The following is a 20,517-nucleotide window of genomic DNA, read 5'->3' on the forward strand; positions in this document are numbered from 1 at the left end:
TTTTAATCATAAATGGATATTGAATTTTATCAAATTCTTTTTCTGTGTTTATTGAAATGACTATATGGCTTCCATCTTTATTTCTGTTAATGTGGTGTATCACAATGATTGATTTTCATATGTTGTGTCATCCTTGTGACCCTGGGATGAATCTAACTTGACCACAGTATATGATCCTTGTTATGTATTGTTGAGTCCAGCTTGCTAATATTTCATTAATGATTTTTGTATCTATTTTCATCAAAGATATTGGTCCTTAATATTCTTTTTTGTAGTTTCTTTGTCTGGTTTTGGTATCAGGGTAACAGTGGCCTCATAGAATAAATTTGGGCGTATTCCACCCTCTTCAGGTTTTTTGAATAGTTTGAGAAGGATTGGTATAAATTCTTCTTTATACGTTTGGTAGAATTCCCCGTGAAGCCATCTGGTCCTGGACTTCTGTTTGCTAGGAGTTTTTGTTTTTGTTTTTGTTTTTAATTACAAATCAATTTCACTTCTAGTGATTGGTCTTGTTCAAATTGTCTGTTTCTTCTTGACAGTCTTGGCAGGCTGTACATTTCTAGAAATTTGTCCACTTCTTCTAGGTTGTCCAATTTGATGGCATGTAACTGTTCACAGCGTTCTCTTATGATCGTTTGTATCTCTGTGGTATTGGTTATAGTTCTCCTCTTTCGTTTCTTATGTTGTTTATTTAAGGCCTCTCTCTCTTCTTCTTGGTGAGCCTGGCTGAAGGTTTATCATTTTTTTTTTTCCATCTGTACAAAAGACCAGCTCTTGGTTTCGCTGGTCTTTTCTATTGTTTTTTTTTTTTTTAACCTCTATTTTATTTACTTCCTCTTCGATCTTTATTATTTACTTCCTTCTGCTGACTTTGGGCTTTGTTCTTCTTTTCCTAATCTTTTTAAATGGTAGGTTAGGTTGTTTCTTTGAGATTTTTTTGTTTCTTGAGGAAGGCCTGTATTGCTGTGAACGTCCCTCTTAGAGCTGCTTTTGCAACATCCCACGTATTTTGGAAAGTTGTGTTTCCACTTTCATTTGTCTTGAGGTATTTTCTGATTTCCTCTTTGGTTCATTGCTGACCCACTGGCTTTTTAGTAGCTTGTTGTTTAGTCTCCATGTATTTGTTCTTTACCCGTTTTTATTCTAGTTTCACACCATTGTGGTTGAAAAATGCGCTCAAGCTGGCTGTGTTCCCTTATTTATTTTTCTATTGAGTTATCGCCAGTTTACAACGTTGTGTCAATTTCTGGTGCACAGCACAGTGCTTCAGGCATACGTGAACATACATATGTTCATTTCCACGCTCTTTTTCACCGTAAGCCGCTGTAAGACACTGAATATATTTCTCTGTGCGGTGCAGTGTGAGCCTGTCTGCATACACCGGCTGCTCCCTCCACGTGTGTTTCTTCTGCTCTTCACACTGGGGGCTCCGCCCCAAAGGAGGGGATGGCGGAAGCAGCGGGGCTCGTGCGCTCACAGTGGTCCAGAGCGCCGCCTGTGTGGGCGTCCGTGGCTCCGCTCGGGTGCAGCCCTCAGCCTCCTCTCTCCACTGCGTGGCCGCCCCAGACCTAGTGCTGTGCCGTGTGTGGAGCTGGCGGGGCTGGACTAAGGCGCCTGGCAAGGCCGTCGTGGGAGTCCAGGTGGCCGCGCTGCCGTCAGAAGTCTGGGCTGCTTTGGGGCACCGCTTGGGCTGAGCTCCAACAGCGGCCGCATCACCCTGCCTGGGCCCCACCCCGGGCCTCTGAGTCGCCTCTGCGTCCCTACATGGAGTCTCTTCCCCGGTCTTGGCCGCCCTGGGTCCAGTGCCAAGGTGTGGCGTGGAGCGAGCAGGGCCAGCGCGTTGGGCAGACCTCTCTCCATCTGGGCGGGCTCAGCCAGCACCGCGTCCTCCTCACGAGTTTAGTCCAGGCTTCTCCCACCTTCTGTCTGTACCCCGGCTCTCCCAGCGGCCAGCCAGCCTTGCCTCCTGCACGTCGGACAAAGCCTGCGGCTCCACCCGCTGTCTCCCAGGGCAGGCATCTGCCCCTGCGCCCTCCCCTTTCCCAGGGAGCGACCTCCCCTTTCCTGGGAGCCCCCTCCCGTGAGTGCAGGCCCTGCCCCGGTGCTTTTCTTCCCATTCTGCCGATTCCGTGGGAACCTTCCTCGCAGCCTTGCCCTGGCTGTGCAGGAGTCCCGTGTCAGCGTCCGGCTGGCTCTCCGTGAGAATCTTCCCACAGGCGGATGGATTTTTGATGTGTCCGCGGCGGGAGGTGAGCTCCACACCATCTCCTCCTGCATCCTGATCTCTCCCTGCCTGTTACTGTTTTGTGACGGTGTCGGCAGTAGAGCCAGCACTGAGAGGAGTCTGACCCCATGAGCCGGGGCAGCCTGGCTGTCCCCACAGCCCCGGGACAGTCAAGCACCTTGGTCCTACCTCTTGAGATCTCTCAGGGTGCCTGACAGCACACCGGCCAGTAGAGAAACTCAGACTCAAGGGCCAACGGAGTGAACGAGACGCAGAACTGTTCTGAGACTCGCAGGTGTCGGATCTGAAACTCAACGGAAAAGGAGGAGTGCGAAGGCGCTGAGGCTCTGCTTCCAAGTCCCCGGGAAGAGCCGCACCTGAGCGTCAGAGGCGGGGCTCATGCGGCGCCGCTGCCACCCGCAGGTCCCTCCTGGGCGTTTACTTTCTATGCTGAAATGCAAGTGAAATCCTTCTCGTTTTAACCTTGTCGGCATTTGCAAGAACAGCCCATCGCTACATCGTTCATGAACGTCTGTCTTGTCTGCTCTGGTTTCCAGGCAAACCAGCTGCTCTCCGCGCCACCCTCCGCGCCATCCTCCGCAGCACGTCGTGGCCCATTCTCGTCGCTCCCCGAGGACGCAAAGCTCTCTCGCTGCTGTTACACACCACTCTGTCCCAGCATGGGAGTGGCCCGCGGTAAACTGAGAGGTGGAAAAAGAGCAACAACCCGCGTGACTGGTTACACGCACACGTCTGCACTGCAAGAGGACCAGAGGGGCCCCAGGATGCTGGTTCCTCCCTGGACCAGTCACTCACTCCCTGTGGGACCTCGCTGTGAGAGAGAGAGTTCTGAGGGCTTTGCCGTGGGGCCCTGCACAGGGCAGTGGGCCCTCCCAAACCGTTATGACAGCGACACCCCCTCCAGATTTCTCTGGACCAAATCTTTCATCTGGGTGGCACCTGTCGTGGTATCTGCCTCTGAGCTGGATTCCCCGGGAGGCCGGACCTCGCAGCTGCTCTGCGGGGCATCCTGCTGCCCTCCCTCTCAGGCCTTGCTCCCCTACCCCAAGGCGTCTTCTCCCAGCTCCCTGCAGTGCCAATGTGAGCTCTCTCAAAGGGACACAAAACACCACTGGTTCCAAATAAAGCATTTATCCGAAGTGAGCCATTTCAAACAGTTTGCATTCTGAAATAGACTTTGAGGCCAGTGACCTTGTCTCCCGGCTCAGCATTCGAGAAACACTTGCTCCCTGAGACCTGAGGCTGTCCCCGAGTTTCACTGGTCTGGGAGGGCTGTGCCGATACTCGGCCCAGCCCATCCTGGGCAGGTGAAGAAGCCGCACGGGGCTGCCGAAGAGGCGAGCTCCAAGCCAGGCCTGCGGCAGGGGGCGCGACCGCAAGGGCTGAGCATCCCGCTGGGGATCAGAAGTGATGTCAGGCAGGAAGACAGAAGAGCAGACTCTTTTGCTATTTATAACTTCATGTTTTTAACAAATCTGCACGGAGCAGCACCAAAGCAGTATTGTCCGCGTGTTTGTACAGATATGGATGCACCTCACGCACACGACGTGGGAAGAACACACCTGACCTCTGTCAGTGAGCCCTCCTCCCAGCACCTCAGAACACGCTTCCAGCAAAACGACCCTGTCTTTTCAGATCACGGTGACAGAGGCAACAATGCTCGGCACCGTTCAACCAGGCACCTGCCAACAGCTCTTCCTGAGCACCGCCCACGTGCCACGGACTCCACACGACGTTCCAGTGTCTATGAACATAAAAGACAAGCGACAGCTGAAATGAAACAGGGCAGTCTTCCTTCAGACACAGGCCAGAGACTAAACAGGGAAGATTACTTTCTGACTCATGAGAAATTCATACACCAGCACACACCAGAATACACTTACTTCACGTCTACCAGCAGAACGCCAACGGACGTGCGCTACAGCTTCAACTGACACGCCATCGCATTTTATCAGTCTATTTTTTTTCTTAAAAGATAACGGATAAGGTTAGAGAGCTGTAAGATTTGCCCCATAACAACCTTTGTTTTTCTTGGTTCTGGCAGAATTTATGTGCTTTAAGAGACATGCTTTCAAATAAAATTCCACACTGCTTTCCTCCAGTTAAAAATGTGCCAGTAGCGAGCACCACAGAACACGGCACACACACACACACACACACACACACACACACACACACACACACACACGTTGAAAGAGGCATTCTAGTTTAGGGTTACGGGTTTAGTTCTGAGCTTAAAAAAAGTAAGTAAAGCGATATTTTCAAAAGGATAAAAATACCTTAACTGTGTCCTTTTAAACAAGGGCGAACTGAGAGCTTAGGACCCTTGAATTCAAAAGCGCTCGCTCACTTTACTGCTAGCCTCTGACACTCTAGAAGAAAAACAACAAACAACCGGTAACACAGGGCACGGGGGAGGGGGGTGGTCGCCCGCTTGTCCCGGCACGCGCTGCAGCACCGGCCTCCTCCGGGCGGCCCGCTCACCGCCGTGGGCGCCTGTCCCGCGAGGCCCAGCCCAGCTTAAGCTAGGGCGGCTGATGCCTGCATAACCCTCGTGGCTGGCATCTGTGAGCCTCTACGGCTGAGACGTAAGGATGGGTGAACGGGCCGCACAGGGGTGCAGGACCTGGGCTGTAATTTCCCCATAAACGGCAAGGTTTTCAGTCGGCAAGAGACAGTAACCCCGAGGGACTCCCTTAAATGACCCATTGCCTCTGCCCTTCAGAACGGCCAGCCCCCACCACAGGGCAGCTGCCCCCGCCCAGAACTGTACTCCTAAGACTTCCACGCTGCAAACCAGGTCCGTGGGGAGAGGACACAGGCCATGGAGATACTTGCCGCTGAGCAGAGGCTTGTTGAGGGTGTAGAGGGGGGGCAAGTCTTCTATGTTGGAGATGCGCTGGTACATGGCCCTGGAGAGGTGGTCCCCATGGTACAGGCTGCCCAGGATGATGCTGGACAAGTAGATCGGCTCCACGAAGACGCTGAGCAAGGAGCCCTGGACGCCCACCACGTTCCACCTGGGGGCACAGGGACAGGAGCTCAGTGCGGGCGGCCTCGGGCTCACCACCCCACCGCGCTGACACCAACGTGCTGGGGGTTCTGTGCACGTGCCAGCCATTCAAAGAGGAAACGGGTGACTCAGCAGCTAAACATTTTATAAAGAAAAACCTGCTTAAAAGTCATCTAGAGCTGGGACGACCTTTGGTCCGTGTTTCTCTTGACGACACATTTACTGAAGATCACTTAGGGAAAGGTGTCAGTAAGCCACGCTTCTCGCAAGAAAAATCAACCAGAAAAGCAAATCTCTGTTTTATTACGTTAGTAAAGACGGGAGCCCTAAAGGAGCCCCTGCGCATGGGAACTGATGCTTCCTGCTCCGAGAGGGGGTCAGCCCGCGCTCTGGCTCAAGCCAAATGGCTGGGACCACGGCCGCCTCCCCATCCCTGTCACAGGCCAGCGGCCAGCAAACCTTGGGACTTTCTCTCTGAACAGATCAGGGGCTGCTGGTGCCACTGCCTCTGCTGATCCCGGGTCAGGTCACCTCCTGCCCACTTCGCCGCCCCTCCCAAGGGCAATCCAGTGACCACAGCCCCCGGCCCCAGGGGCCCAGCCCACGCAGGACAGGCCGCTCTGAGTGCGAAACCTCCCGATACTCCCCATCTTCCTCCCAAATGACACCATCCCAGTCCCTCCAGCCTGTCTGACCTGGCATTCCTCAGCTCCCTGCCTCCTGCCACCACCCCTCCCCCAGGCTCCGGCCGCCGGGCTCCTTCTGCTCCCTCAGGACCTTGACCACCATCCCTTCACCCTGGAACACAGTCCCCAGACAGTCCCTGGCCTCAGCGCCCCCATCTCTGTCTGCAGCCATCACCTGAGCCAAACTGGTCCCCACATTGGTTGGCTAACTTCCCGCAAAACTTACCCCCCCCAAACCCGCCCAAGTACAGAAGCTCCACACCGGAGGGTCTCTGTTTAATTCACCGGAGCTGCACACTTGGTACACGCAGAGCAGCAAATACGTGCTGAACAGGCAGTAAGTCCTGACTCCGACAGCCCAGGCCTCCCACTCCCTAACAAGGAAATTAAAACCTGGTTTTCCTGCCCAGTGAGAAAGCAGGAGACAACTCAGCGCTTACAAAGTGCACGGGTCGCTTTCTCAAGTAAGTCAGAAGCTGAGAGCAGCCGCCCGGGGAACCTTCAGAGCCGTGATCTGGCAGAAGCCTGTGTTGTTACAAGCCATAGATGCCGAACACAGGCCTCGTCGCAGGAGCCAGGAGCCCGGCCGCTCTGCGGAGGCCCTGGGATGGAACCGCTGGGGCACGCCTCCCGCCAGCGAGCCCTGCGACGGTGAGGGCGAGACTCCCCCGGGAGAAAGACCCAGCAGGGCTGGGCAGTGATGGCGACAGGGCATGCTCAGGCAAAGCTGGAAGCCGGCACAGGGGGTGCTGCGCCCCTGCCTGGCCGACCCCACGACCCCGTGACCCACGAGCGGCCTCCTGCTCTCCCCCTTCCTTACACGTTACCTCTGGAGCACGGGGTTCAGAGCAGGTCCTGCTGCCTCACCCCCATCCGGCTTCCCTGCACTGACCCCAGCCTACCCCCAGCACAGCGGAAGCCCCTTTCCCCCTACAGCTCTGAACAGCCAAGCTGCAGCCCTGGGGGTGGGGGTGCACCCAGAGCCTGGAGGCTGGGACCCTCCCTCTCATGGCCCAGCAGAGCTGGTGGGTCCCTGCAGGCCCCTCCCATCGCTGCGCCCCATGCAGCTCCCGTGCCACATCTCAGCCACACTGCCCACTGGATGGACAGACGGCACCTCCCTTCTCACCTGAGCCCACGGCCCCAGGTCAGCTGGCCTGGCGCCTGCCCATCGACCTTCCCTGGGGACTCTACACGCCCTCTCGGCAGGGACCGGGGCGCGGCGGGGGCGCCCTCCAGCCAGGGGCGGTGTGGTGTTGAATGACAGGCTTCTTTCAGCGATTCAAAGTTTACGCAAATGAGGAGGGAGAGGCTGGTCTCCAGGGAAACCAGCCACAGATCGCAGGCTGGGACTCAGCCCCGCCCCCACCCTTCCCTGGAGGGGAGGGGCTGGGTTGAGTTAATCACCAAGGGCCAAGGAACCGATCAATCTGCACGAAGACCCCTAGGGTCAGGGCTAGGAGCTGGGGGCTGGGACACCCCCTTCCCCCCGCACCCCCAGGACCCCCACCAACTGGCTGCTTCCTGGGTGGTTTCCCTGATAGATAACCAGCCAGTAAACCTAAAGCGGAGGTTTCCCCTGAGCTCTGGGAGCCATTCCACCAAGGTCCTCAACCCAGGGAGGGTCAAGGGACCCTCGGGGTGCAGCCCAGTCAGACCCTGGGCACCCAATGCCAGCACCCGGTGGCTGAGGCGCAGCCTCGTGGGTGAGCCCCGAAACTGGGGGTCTGCACTAACCCCGGGAGGTGTCAGACCTGAGCTGACCTGCAGGGCGCCAGCCGGCATGGGGTGCAGGGGGGGCCCCCTGGAGTCGAGGGGTGAGAGGAGGAGCGGCTGGGCGCTTGTCCCAACGCCGTCCCTGCCAGGAGCCGTCCCTGCGCCCTGTGCTCCCGCCCTGTTCACCTCTGCCTTCTCCTTGAGATGAGGCACCGTCCACACGGACCTCAAGGCTTCACATCACTGAGGCCTGACTTTCAAGCGTGGTGGGGGGGGCCCGCATTTCAAGGAGGCAGAACGGTCACATCCTGCCAGCAAGGGCCGTTGGCTGAGCTGCGGGAACTGTCTTTATACCCCCTGCTGGTTCTGTGTGTCAGAACCCTCTTCCCAGTGCGTGGCCTTCTATTCATAGTGCATCTGTGGGGTTTTTAGTGCATAAGTTTTAAAATCTCAATTCAGCCAAATTTATTCATGTTTTGCTTTATAACTTGGGTTTCTTGTGCCCTGTTTGAGAAACCGCCGAGGTGGAGGCTCCAAATGCTGCCGGGCACCCCTTTTCACACCCGGGTCCTCCTCTGTCTGGAAGATGCTTCCGTGCACGGGCGGGAGGAGGGCTCAGTTCCCTGCGTGCACACGGTCCCCACGCTGACCATGCCACCTCTTCCGTGAGTCGCACACAGCACAGACCACAGCAGCGGCCCCGCGTTCCCTCCCTTCCGGGCGACAGAGCCTCCATCCTCCTCCAGACGGCTCCCCGAGCCTGCTCCGCAGGGAGACTTGACCCCTGCCCGGGCTCTAGATGGTGAAACGTAGCTGCTCAGGGGCACAGAGCCAGCTGGCGGCCTGCCACCGGGCCCTCTGCTGCCAGGGACTCAGACCCCAGGCTGGCATCTGGCCACCTCTGGGCGCTGGGAAGGCTCTGAGGACAGGATGCAGGATGGACAGGGTGGGAAGCCGGAACCCGGCCTCCGGGCAACCAGAGACCCAGCGCAGCAGCTCTGGGTGACCTGCCTTTGCGTGTGCTCTCCCGTGAGAGAGGAGCACGCTTCCATTTGGTTCACGCTTCCTTTTAAGTAGCGGCAAACTCAGCATCAGCGGTTCTCCCTGCACCCGGCCGTCTCTTCCAGATCTGTCCCCCGTGACAGCAGCCTTCTGCTGCCACCGCCCGGACTTACACTGTTACTCTTCCACCTGAGTGTTGGGATAGATCTTCAAGTGCTATGAAAAATGATGAGACTTCAGTTACATTGCTTTACTTACAGACGTGGAAAAACCTGGCCAGACGAGTCCGAGTGCTACTGGAGCTGGTGTGCGCGTGCCTGTCTGCACTGCGGCTGGCCTGCCGCCTCGCCCCGCCCCGTCTGGCTGGGGGACACAGGCAGCAGCACCCCGCAGTATGAGCTGGGGCTCTTCCCCTGTTCTTCTGATCTCTAGACACAGACAAGCGGGGACAGCTGCCCGCCCCCAAAGTGCAGAGGACTCGGGGAGAGCCATTTCTCTACACAGCCACCTCCTTTCTCTGAGTTTCTTCAACTTCTTTCTTTCCTGGAAGTGGGGGACTGGTTTAATACCTTTAATGCCTACAATTCCATTCAAATTTTCTGCTTTGCTTGAGTCAATTTTAAGAAAGCACACTTTTCTAAAACCTTTTAACTTCAGCTCAGTTTCAGGACCCGCGGGGAGGGAAGCTGTCCGTAGCGCCCCTCACAGCTGCTGGGGCGCCCGGCCACGCCGCCTCCCCTGCCCCCGCTGGGCCTGACGGCCGGGCCCGGGGCCCCATCGCGCTCCTGCAGCGGCTGCGCTGGCCTGGCTGCTGTGGTCGCTCATCTCCGCTGCACACGAAACGCCGTCTCCCCCCACCCCCCGCCGCTGTTCCCTTCTTCGCGCTCATGCGCGTTTGTTCCATTGCTCGCACTCTGTTGTTTACTCACGACCGTTCTCTCGCTCGCCTGGGATTTCTTCTCCGCAAGCGGCTGGGGGGCGTCGGACACGCAGGCCCCTGCCCGTGGTGCAGGCGGGCAGAGGTGCACAGCCCCGCGAGCTCTCCGAAGCCTCCGCACGCCCTGCCCCAGGCCCCGTGCCCGCTGCCCCGCCCTCGCGCCTGGCCTGCTGTCTGTCCCTGCAAGGTGGTCTGCATTTGCTAGACGTCTGCGCACGTGGAGTCACACAGCAAGCACTCCTTCCACTCTGGTTCCGCGCACTCTGCACCACTGCTCTGCGACGTGTCCGTGTGGGCTCGGCTACATCGCTGTTCACTCTGTTTCTCGCCGGAGCAGTGTTCTGTCGCACGGACACACCCCGTTTACACACTGGGCTGCTTCCCGCTTTCAGAGACGCCGCTGGGAGTGCCCCTGGGTGAGTCTGCGTGACACGTGCTTCCACGTCCCTCGGGAAGCAGAGCGGCAGAACAGCTGGGCGTTGGGCAGGGGCACCTTTAACCTTCAAGAAACCATCAGACTGTCTTCCAAGGTGACTACGCTACTTACACCCCAGCAGGGCTGGGGCCGGCCTGCCTGCTGGCTCGCCACGCCGGCGTCTGTCCACAGGTCTGCTGGGCATCGCTTTAGTGAAGTGGCCGTTCAGATATTCCGCCCGTCCTTTAAACAGTTCTTCCTCCTCGTTGGGTTTTGAGGGTCTTTACATGTCCTGGGTCCAGGTCCTTTATCAGACACATGATTTGGAAACATTTTCTTCCAGTCAGTGACTTTATTTCTCATTCTTTTAATAGTGTTTTTCAACGAAGTAATTTTTAACTCGATGAGGTCCAGTTTACCGTTTTTTCCCTTTATGGAGAGTGCTTCTGGTGTTGTATCTGGGAAACTGCCCATCCCAGGTGCCAGGATTGTTTCCTGTTTCCTTCTGGAACTTTTGCACGTTTAGGTCTATGACATGTTTTGAGTTAATTTTTGCCTATGGTGCAAAACGTGAAGTTCATTTGGCTGTTTTCACGTTGGGGTCTCCAATTATCCCAGCACCATTTGTTAAAAAGACTATTCTTTCTTTACTGAATTGGTGTTGAGCCTTGATCAAAAAGTAGTTGTGACAATGAACAAGTGAAATTCAAAGCAGTACTGTTTACATTATTAATACCTCCGAAAATTAAATACTTAGGTATGAATCTAACAAAACATACACAGGACCTATAGAAGGAAACTACAAAGCTGATGAGGGAGTCAAGCAACCAAATAAACGAGAGCTGCCTCGTATTCACGGACAGAAGACTCAACACTGTCACGGCGTCAGCTCTTCGCAGCCAGATCTATAGGCTCAGCACAGAACCCGCCAGAACCCCAGCAAGGTATCTTGCGGATGTCGACAGCTGATCCTGAGGACGGGGCAGAAGGCCCAGAAGAGCCTCCAGCTCCCCGGAGGGGGACAAACAGCTGGAGAATGGGCACGACCGGCTTCACAGCTCACCACGAAGCCGCAGTCTTTGTGACGTTGAGACTTATCAGGAAGGTGCACTTCATCATCCAGACAACCAAAAATCTACTTCCCCTTGCATACGTTTGGTCTTCTGCTGGGGTTCTTGCCTCACAGCTCTTAGAACTCCTGGAACTTCCTAAGTGAAGGACCCGTGAAGGTGTCTTTTGCTGCCTGAACGAGGCGGATTTCATCACTCGCCTGCGGGTAGGGTCTGGTTGTCTGTGGAGCCACCGTGTGAGACCAGAGGCTGGCACTCTCAGCCGCACCCCACCGGCACCAGGGGAGGGGCTGGAGGTGGCGCTCTGACGCCAACGGCCGATGATTTTCACCCACGGGGCCTCTGTAATGAGGCTTCCGTGGAAACCCAGAAGCACAGGCCCACAGAGGCCCGCCTGTATGCCCTCAAGGTGGCCCTGAAGCACCTGTCTCGAAGGTCGATCCTTCACAGAACCCGAGGAAGCACGGGGGCGGGGGCGGCGCACGGCCAGGGCCTTACCGGGCCATCTTGTCGCTGCAGGACATGGTGAGCAGCCTCTCCCCCTGCAGCACCCCGTCCCACGTCTGGATGCCCGCGTTCGAGCGGACCGGGATCGTCCCCTCGCCGGACTCTATCTTTGTCCGTAGCTGCCCTCTGGCTTTCCGATTCGGATGTCTGTCTGCTGGTTCTGCAAGAGACACATGGGGTGAGAGACTCCGCCACAGCCGCCGTCGCTCACCTCACTGAGAAGCACGTCTAACAACGCCCGCCAATCACACACCCCTGTGTGCACGCCTACCCTGTGTGCACAGAAGACACGCGTTGCCATCTGAGAACACAAAACTGAACAGGACGATGCAACACACAGCAAGCCGGGAAAGGGGCCCCTCAGGGGCTGGGGAAGGACGGCTTCCATCTCACCCGAACGATTTGTGTCTATCACTGAAGGTGAGCTGAGCACACAGGACAAAATGCCAGCCGTTGCTCGCTCTGCGCGATGGACGTGCGGGGATTTGCCGTGTTTCTTCCCCGTACAGTTAAGTTTCCAGCAATACGTCTATGGGGCGGCAGAAGTGAACCCACGGGACGCGTTCACAAACACCCAGAGCCATTATCTCTGGGTTACGCGAATACGGGGTGAGTTAAATTTCCCTTCTTATGTTTTAAAAATGTCTAGCCATTTGCTAAGTGGGTATGCATTGCTTTTATAATCAAGAAAAATAATGAAATCAGACGTTCTTTTTGGAATAAATAATGCTTGCGCTTGTGGGAAGGGCTGTGGGTGCAAACAGCCATCAAACAAAAGCCCCGACAGGAATGGGAGCAGAGCAGGGCGGAGGGCAGCGTGCTGGCCCCTCCCGGTCGGCCTGCTGCGGAAGGCCAGGCCCGCAGCCGCACACGCACTCACAGCTCATCAGAGACAGAAGGGGGACACTTGCTCCCAGCTCAGAGACCTGCGTCGCCCACGTTTAAACAGTGAAAACAATTTTGGTCCAATATTCTCGAGTCTAGCCTAACTTCCTAATTTATCAGAATCTGCATTCTCAGTCATTAACAGTTTCTAACTGAATTGCTGGCAAGAAAAACCTCCTGTTTTTATACATTCTGATCAGATCCACATTCAAGGTGGGCATCTCCACAAAGAAAGGGCACTGATGGTGGTCGCTCTGCCCGCATGGTCCTCTGGGGGAGCACCGGCCGCCAGAAGCCGAGCCCACCTTCGAGAAGCGGCTCGTGCGGCGAGAAGATCCGGGCGTCGCCGCAGGGGGAGGTGCTGATGTACAGGTGGAACTGGACGCTGTCCTTCAGCCTGAAGCCTCCACGCTCCGACCTCTGAAAGATGGATCTTTTTTGATCATCTTTGTTACTGAAAGGAAACAAGTTGCAAAAATAAACCTCAAAGCTGTTGACAACGAAAGTTTAGCCTAGCACAGCTCACAGTGACTTTCAGAGGCCAGTGTTAAAATGGGGGGTTTCAGCCTGAACTGGGCTCTTTATTTTATATGTTAACAAGCAACACGGCTCCTGTCTGCTCACTGACAGGACGCGCCATCAGCACGCGAGCGACCGTTCCCTCTGCTCGTCCACGGCTGCCGGCCACGAAGATGACACAAAAGAAACGGCTCGTGGGGAAAAGCGGCTCCGGCACGGTGACCAGCACAGAACTGACACCCCCACTGGCAGCTCAGTTCCAGCCATGCTCACGCCGCACAGAACACGAGCTCCGAACCCAGAGGCGACACCCGTGACTACGTGACATGCATGCACACGTGCATATGTGCATGCAGGTGTGTGTGTGAGTGCACGTGTGCATGTGTGCTGCCTGCGTGTGAGTACGTGTGTGTGCACATGTACACGCGTGCACACTTGTGTTACGTGTGTGCTGTAATTTAGTCAACCCTAGTCTGTAGCTTGAGCATCGTGAGGAAATCGTTACCTAAAACGTTACTATTTTGAGACTTTTTCCATGATTACAGAAACGATGAAAAGTTTGCAGTACATTCTGACAGAAGGAAAATGCATTTCTTGAGAAACAGCTTCCTGGACGCATTCACCTGCTACACTTACTTTAAGTAAAGCTCCAGCTGCGTGTAGAGAAACCGAAGCAGGGCCCTCCGCGATATGATCTCCGCGTGGCAGTCATTCAGCGCCAGGCCCCGGTCGCTCATGTACTCGCCGTTAACACACTTCGTCCCTGTGGAGACACTTATCACCTTGGCATCCTTGACGTCCGTGCCTGGAAACAGGAGAGAAGTCATGCTTCGGGGGCCCGAGCCTCAGGGCAGGATGCGCACCCTCGCGGACTGGGGGTGCGGCGCAGGGGCAGGCGGCAGCATCCTCGCGCAGCCGCTGACCCCTCCCGGCCGCCACGACGGCCTCCCGCTGAGCACGTGCTCTGCCACATTTCTGGAAGCTACCCCTCCTGACTCTTTAGTGTAAAGATTCTAAACTTAAGAAAGGAGCCTCCTCTGAAACGCAAGCCTTTCTGTGCACAGTCCCCCCGGACACGGGTGGGGAGCTCCGTGGAGAGGTGGACAGGCTGGCCGTGACCGACCTCGAAACTACCAAGGCACCAAGGGGGCCGGAGGACGGGCCCAGGGTAACTCAGGTGTTGCTCAGGGGCCTCTCACCATTTAGCTGCACTGGGAGGCCCACCAGCACTGGGGGGCTTCCGGGGAGCGACCCCCCTGACAGTCAGGGGTCCACAGGCCACACACAGGCCCTGCGGCTACAGGGCGGTGACCGCGCAGCCCGCTGGGCAGGATTTCACTCAGCCCCAGCGTCCTCCCTCTGAGGCCCGTTCCCCTCCTGTCTCTGCGCATGAGGGAACTGTGGCATAGGGCGGTCACAGTCCATTCTGGGACTGGAACCAGGCCGCCTGACGCCACGCCAAGTACTTCAGGTGTAAATCGTGGCTCTGAGCAGATGGTCCCAAGTGAGACACACCCTGCGGTGCATCGTGCCCCCCGACGTGAGGTGCCCCTTCTGAGGCTGTCAAACCCTAATGAAAACAGTCTGCTGGAGGGGCGCAGGCCCTCGCCCGGGAACGACAGTCCTGCCTGTGCAAGCGGTCACGGCGTAGGAGGCAGAGCGCACAAGGGAACCCAGGCAGTGGACATCGGAACACAAACGGGCCCCACTGAGGCTCAGAGCGCCCCACCCCGCCCGTGACATGCTCTAGCTGTGCCGGAGCACAGATGGGCAGGGCGAGCACGCGGCGGCCGTGTCCCAGGGCCTCGGGGATGCACTGAGTGTCACAGAGCCACTCCCGTCACAGTCAGACAGGTGAGCGCACCTCAGGGAAAGGACAAGGCAGCCACCTACATGGAGAGCTGGGCCCCTGGCCAGCGGGTGTAGACAGAGCAGCCACTCCTGGAGCCCGCCCTCTAGCCTCTTGGGCGGCTTCCTGTGCGCGGCCGTCCAGGCTCGGCCAGCGGGGCCGAGTGGATGCTCCAGGAAGAGAGGCCCCGCGTGACGGCCCAGACTCAGCCCCCACGGTGATGGGGGGCCTGCCCGCCCCAGGATCCAGGCACCCGCCATGGCTGTGGGTCCCGTTCGTTGGACCGACCCACGGGGCACTGCTCAGACAGCTGGCTCCTGGGAAGTGGGGCGGGGACGCAGGAGGGTTCCTTTGCTGCTGGGATCTTTGGGCAAGCGTTAACAGGGCTTCTGCCATCCCAAAGCATGTTTTCCCGATTTTCTGCTCTTGCTAGAGGGCCCTCCCTTCCCCACCCAAGCCACCCGGGAGCCGTTCTGGCAGCGTCAGCATCACTGGCAAACCCGCCATGTCCTACTCTCAAATGAGGCAAGAGCCAAGGGGCCTCCTGCAGTTTTCCAGAGCAGATCAAGACCACTCCCAGAAGATCGCAGGACTCATATTAACACACAGTGCTTTCTCCAAGTGGGAAAGCTTAGGTTAGAGAGACGAACTTTGAGGAAAACACGTAAGAGCACGCGGCGGGCACTCCGAAGGAGGGCAGATGCGCTGCCCGCCGGGTCCCAGGGCTGTTCCAGGCTGAGGCGATTCCCCTGCTGAGCGTGAGGGCAGGCGCGCAGACGCACCACCAGCACAGTTACCTGTCGTCATGACGATTCCAGCAAGGACTTTCCTGCGTGCGTGAGGGGAGGAGAAGTTGTCCGTCAGGTCCCCAAACTTATCCAGAACCAGGCGGGCCACGGCGTCGGCTAACACCTGAGGACCAAGCAGGGGGTTAGCGCTCCCTTCAGGGCCACGTTCCCTGGCCTGACACCGGAAACCACGCAGGAGCGTCGGGCAAACAAGCATGTGTGTGTGTGTGTGGGGGGGTGAGGATGTGTATGAGGGTGTGGGTGGGTGTGAGGGGGTGTGGGGTTGTGCCCGTGTTTCTCCTCCCAAACACTCCTTGCAAACAGACACCTGAGGGGTGGGCGAGGGTCCCTGCAGAGGGGCCAGTCCAGAGCCCGGGCCATGGGAGCCAGGCCCCGTGCAGGGGAAGCGCCCTCACACCAGCCCGGCCCTTGGCGACAGCGCCTTCCTGGTCACCTGCCTCCAGCCCCCTGCTGCTCTGAGTCGGGGCGAGAGCCCTGGGGCCACACTCCCTGAGCAACGGGGCTTCAGGAGGACGTGACACCACAGGAGGTGCTGCCCGGCCAGCTCAGGGCTGGCCCGACGGGGAGCTTGTCTTCCCAGTGACACCACAGGCAGAGAAAGGGGCGGCCAGAAGAGTGATCACATTAGTCACCAGGCTCACAGCACCTGCCTCCCAAAGGGGCCCTTTCCATGTGTCCCAGTTATTTCAACATCTAAAACTAGTTACCTGGCTCGGTCCTCGGAACCAGCACTGTCAGAGCCTGCAGGGCACCTGTCACTTAGATCCAGTGACGTGGGACGTGTGCGCAGAGGCCACACATGTAAAGGGAGAGTGTAACGGGGCGTCTGGAGCAGCTCAGCTGGCGCCCTGCGGTATGGGCAGAGCTGCTCAGAAGCACACGTGTCTGTCAGCCTCGGACGCGCCCACTGCACGGCCTCCGACTCACCTTGGGTATGAGGGCCCAGGGCGCGCGGGGAGGTGATGTCCGAGGGGAGGTGTGTGAGGACCCGCGCCCGCCCTCCCACACTGGTCTGGAGAATTTAACGGCCAAACCAAGGGCCCCCTGTGGGGCCTTTAATAAAACCAAGAGAAAAGTCACTCGTCCTAAATGGTGCCTTTTTGGGAAGAACACAGCTGTCAGGGTGTCCTTCCCCATCACCGCACCAGCAGGTACCAGCGAGCCCCAGCAGTCGGGATGTGGACAGAGACCCGGGGACGGGGCCCGGGGACCTCACTCTGCACCCAGTGTGAGCCGGGAAGGCGGTGAGCGCGCAGGCAGAGGACGGGCATGTGGCAGCACGATGGTGAGGGTACCGGAGAGGGGACGCAGCCTTCCAGTCGACAGAGAAGTAGAAACAGCAAGAGGTGAAGGGAAAGCAGAGGAAACAGGTGTCTGCTCCACACAAGCTTAGACGTGGCTCCGAATTCCCAGGGAAGAGCAGCCGAGCTCAGCCCGAGTCGGACCCTCCGCTGGGGTGGAGCCTGCGCTGATGGGCACCCACGGCGTCGGACCACCCTCCCACCCCGAGGGGGCCGGGCAGGCTCTCCCTGCGGACTTTGGGGCGCAGGGAGCAGCACAAGTCAAACCCGCGCCACCCACAGCCCCTCCCGGCCCGACACGGGTGGCGGGGGCCCTGGCTCGAGGCTGCACCCTGCATGACGGAGCACCGGGCCACGTCAATCAAATCAAATTCACTGACCCAGTGCTCTGCGCTCACCATGCGGGCAACATCGTCTGATTTTTAAACCTGCTAAAGCCGCAGTGAACACTAGAAAGGCAAACATCCTAAGACCAGGGACAGGCAAACCACGTCCTCCAAGGGCCCCCCAGGAAGACAGGAGGACCTTTCACTCACTCTAGGTTGCACCTTTGGAAATCCCCAGTGGGGAGGCAGTGGAGCCCAGAAATAAAGCTGCAAGGCCGGATCCTTTGAAGGCCGCCCATGAGTCCTCCAGGGAAAACGTAACCTCACCCCGAGCTACCACGGGGACCCTGGGGGACCTGGGGGCCACTGTGAGCAGAGGGGGGTGGGGTTCCCTGGACTGCTGAGCTCCAGAAACTGCAGTGCAGCCTGTGGAGCAGGGGCACGTGGCGCTGGGCAGGGAGGAGGCAGCCCTTGCTGGCCCACACCCTCCCGGTCAGCTGGATTTCAGAAGAGCCCTCCCCAGCCAGCTCCACTCGGCCCCAGGGAAGGAGCCCAGGCGCTGCTCCACAGGGAAGTCACAGCCAGGCCTGGGAGTGGCCGCCAGCACACATGCGTGCACACGTGTGAGCGCACGCACACATGCACGCACACACACAGACCAGCGCGGCGGTCCCCACCCAAGACGTGGGGTTCGTGACACTTGGTGTGACTCCAATTGTCTTGCAGACAACTGCTGATGTGAGGGAAGACTCGTCACATCGGACGTTATTCTGAACTCAGGTTGAAATATGTGGCAAATGGTAAACCCGAGAATAACAAATCACTTGGGAACGAGCGCCACCCGTTTGTAAAATTACAAACGGACTAAGAGTTTCTGGGGGTAATGTCAACAAGAGGTTAACGGGGGAAGCGGTTATTTGGTTCATAAAAAATCAGTAATATACTTTGAGTATGTTACTTTATACTGATGCTGCATTTGGCTGCTTTAGGCAAAATAAAATCAATTTCCTTCTGTTCAAACTGAGAACTGTGGGCCATCTGAGGTGACCCCTGCACACAAAGGCCCGAGAGGTTCTGGGCCCTCCTGAGGGAGGCGGCCCTCCTGCCGGCCGGGCGTCCCATGTACTTTCCGACCAGGCCAGTGTGTATCTCATCTTCAGACTGAGCTATTACTCAGGAAGGAATGGAGGGTCAGACTGTCTCCCTGAAGGCAGAGTCCTTCAATAGACCAGAATAATTCTGGATTTCAGGGGAAGAGAAGCAACAAGCCGTGGGAGAGTTCTGGGGTGCTGAAAAGCTCTCTCCTTCCCTCTCCCTCCGAGCCCACCCTGGACAGCCACACCCGCTCCAGGGACCCGCTGGGACCTGCCGTGGGGGCTCCAGGTGTGGGCGCCGGGGTGCTCGTGGAGGGCCCTGGTGCCCCTAGCCTTTCTGACACGTGCTCCCCACTGCTGTGGCCCAGCCTCTGCCTGGACAGCCTCCGGAGCCTCAGTCCTGCTGGGCTCAGTCCCTGACCCAGAGTTGGGTTTCAGCCGCTGCCTGGCCAGCCTCACCCAGCCTGCACCTGGGACTTCACACGAGGCCCCAAGGGAGGGCACCGCTGAGCTGGGCAAGGTGCCAGGGCCCTGACCGCCCCTCCGGGCCGGGCTGTACCCTGCAGCCTTGGGCGGGCTTCCCAGCGACCACAGGAGCGGCGCGCTCAAGGAGAGGCCACCGGGCAGCTGGACTTACCAGGAAGCACCTGTGCTGAGGACACAGGAGGAAGGAGGTCAGATCCTGTCTAAAAGCATTATTGAGACACGCCAGGTTTGCGAGCGGCTTTCCTCACCTGTGGTAAATGTAACTGAAGGCCTTCGCTGGGGATGGGCTGGCGAGACGGGGTCTGGTCCAAGTGCAAGTTAAAGACAGTCGCCAGGGCAGACTGCGCGGCCCGGGCCTTGGCCAGCTTTTTGTTCCTCCCCGAGCCCTCGAAGAACTGACCGTCCACCACCACGGACATGACAAAGTTCTTGGCGTGGCTCTCCCCGCTCTCCGACAGGAAGTCGTACTTCAGTCCCGGGCGCAGCTCGTTCAAGATCATCACGGGGTTCTTCCCGCTCGGGGGTGGGAAGGGCGGGGGTATGGGCAGCGGGGGCTGGGCCAGGCCGGCGGGCACGGGGGACGCGGACAGGCTGAGGTCCCCGCTGGAGCTGAAGGAGTCGTCGCCGTTGGAGCCCAGGTAGAAGGGCGCGTCCGACCTGTCCGGGGTCTCGAAGCCGTTGAAGAGGGCGTCGGGGAAGTCGGCCTGGTCGGACGTGAAGTCCGTGTTGGCAGACAGGGTCCGGCCCATGGCCAGGTGGGCCTCGGAGGCGTTGGGGAACTGCACAAAGGACCGCAGCGCCTTCTCGGCCGCGTGCAGCTTGGCCTTCTTCTTGGTGGGGCCGGAGCCCTCGAACACCTGTCCGTTGACCTCGACGGACATGACGAACAGGGGCGCGTGCACGGGCCCCGTCTGCGACAGCAGCGTGTACTGCAGGCCGGGCTTGATCTCGTTGAGCTGCATCAGCGCGTTCTTGGGCAGCGCCGGCCCTGGCGCCCTCCTCCGCTTCTTCAGGCGGAACTTGGCGTGGCCGTTGCTGCCCTCCTCCAGGGGCCGCTTCCTGCCGCCGCCCCCGCCGCCCCCGCCGCCCCCGTTGGAGAGAGGGGCACCCTCGCCCGGCCCCGGGGCGCTGCCGTCCGCGGGGGGCGCGCCGTCCAGACCGCAGTTTTCCTTAACATCTGTGCTCGAACCTGCGGTGCCCAGAAAGAGTAACTTACAACGCCTTCGTTGCAGGATCTTGTAAATGCAAAATTTATAGATTCCTTCATCTGTCTTTGTAACTGGTCAAGTGATGTGTGCTCATGCACTCCCCCCGGCGGCCACTCCCCCCAGAAGCCAGCTAAGCTGAAAGGAGGAAGCTGATGTCTTGCTAAACAGTGCCTAACGCTGGCTCTGTTGAGTGTCGCCAACTGCTTTTGCATTAAAAGATGGATTTTTAAATGATCTTTTTCTATGAGAATATTCAGAAGCATCTAGAGACTTTATGCCAGTTTATCAAAATGTGGGATAATAAATTGATCCCGAAACCCTGCATTAGTAAGTCTAGCATCAGTGCTGATACACGTGCGCTTTCCTTTCGCATTTCCCTCCTTTGCGAAGCCCTTTTCTCTCAGACTGTACTCACACGGGGCTTTCCACTACAGCACGCCCCAGAAAAG

At 57.9% G+C, this 20,517-nt stretch overlaps 1 protein-coding gene across 9 annotated transcripts in view; it reads right to left on the bottom strand.

Moving 5' to 3' along the window:
• Nucleotides 1-20,517, bottom strand: part of ADARB1 (adenosine deaminase RNA specific B1) — a 113,752-nt gene that overhangs the window by 16,737 nt on the left and 76,498 nt on the right. For 7 of the 9 annotated variants that reach the window (XM_032490640.1, XM_032490530.1, XM_032490813.1 and 4 more), the window contains exons 3-8: nt 19,109-20,049; nt 15,642-15,756; nt 13,632-13,800; nt 12,782-12,930; nt 11,583-11,751; nt 5,084-5,265 (exon numbers count right to left, since the gene is read on the bottom strand). In XM_032490640.1, the coding sequence (XP_032346531.1) occupies nt 5,084-5,265; nt 11,583-11,751; nt 12,782-12,930; nt 13,632-13,800; nt 15,642-15,756; nt 19,109-20,049 (1,725 nt within the window). Of the gene's footprint in view, nt 1-3,002; nt 3,990-4,524; nt 4,618-5,083; nt 5,266-11,582; nt 11,752-12,781; nt 12,931-13,631; nt 13,801-15,641; nt 15,757-19,108; nt 20,050-20,517 lie in introns of those variants that run through there. The other 2 variants (XR_004323798.1, XR_004323788.1) reach the window with 2 other exon arrangements.

This window comes from Camelus ferus, chromosome 1, assembly GCF_009834535.1.
Source record: "Camelus ferus isolate YT-003-E chromosome 1, BCGSAC_Cfer_1.0, whole genome shotgun sequence".
NCBI classification, from domain to species: domain Eukaryota; kingdom Metazoa; phylum Chordata; class Mammalia; order Artiodactyla; family Camelidae; genus Camelus; species Camelus ferus.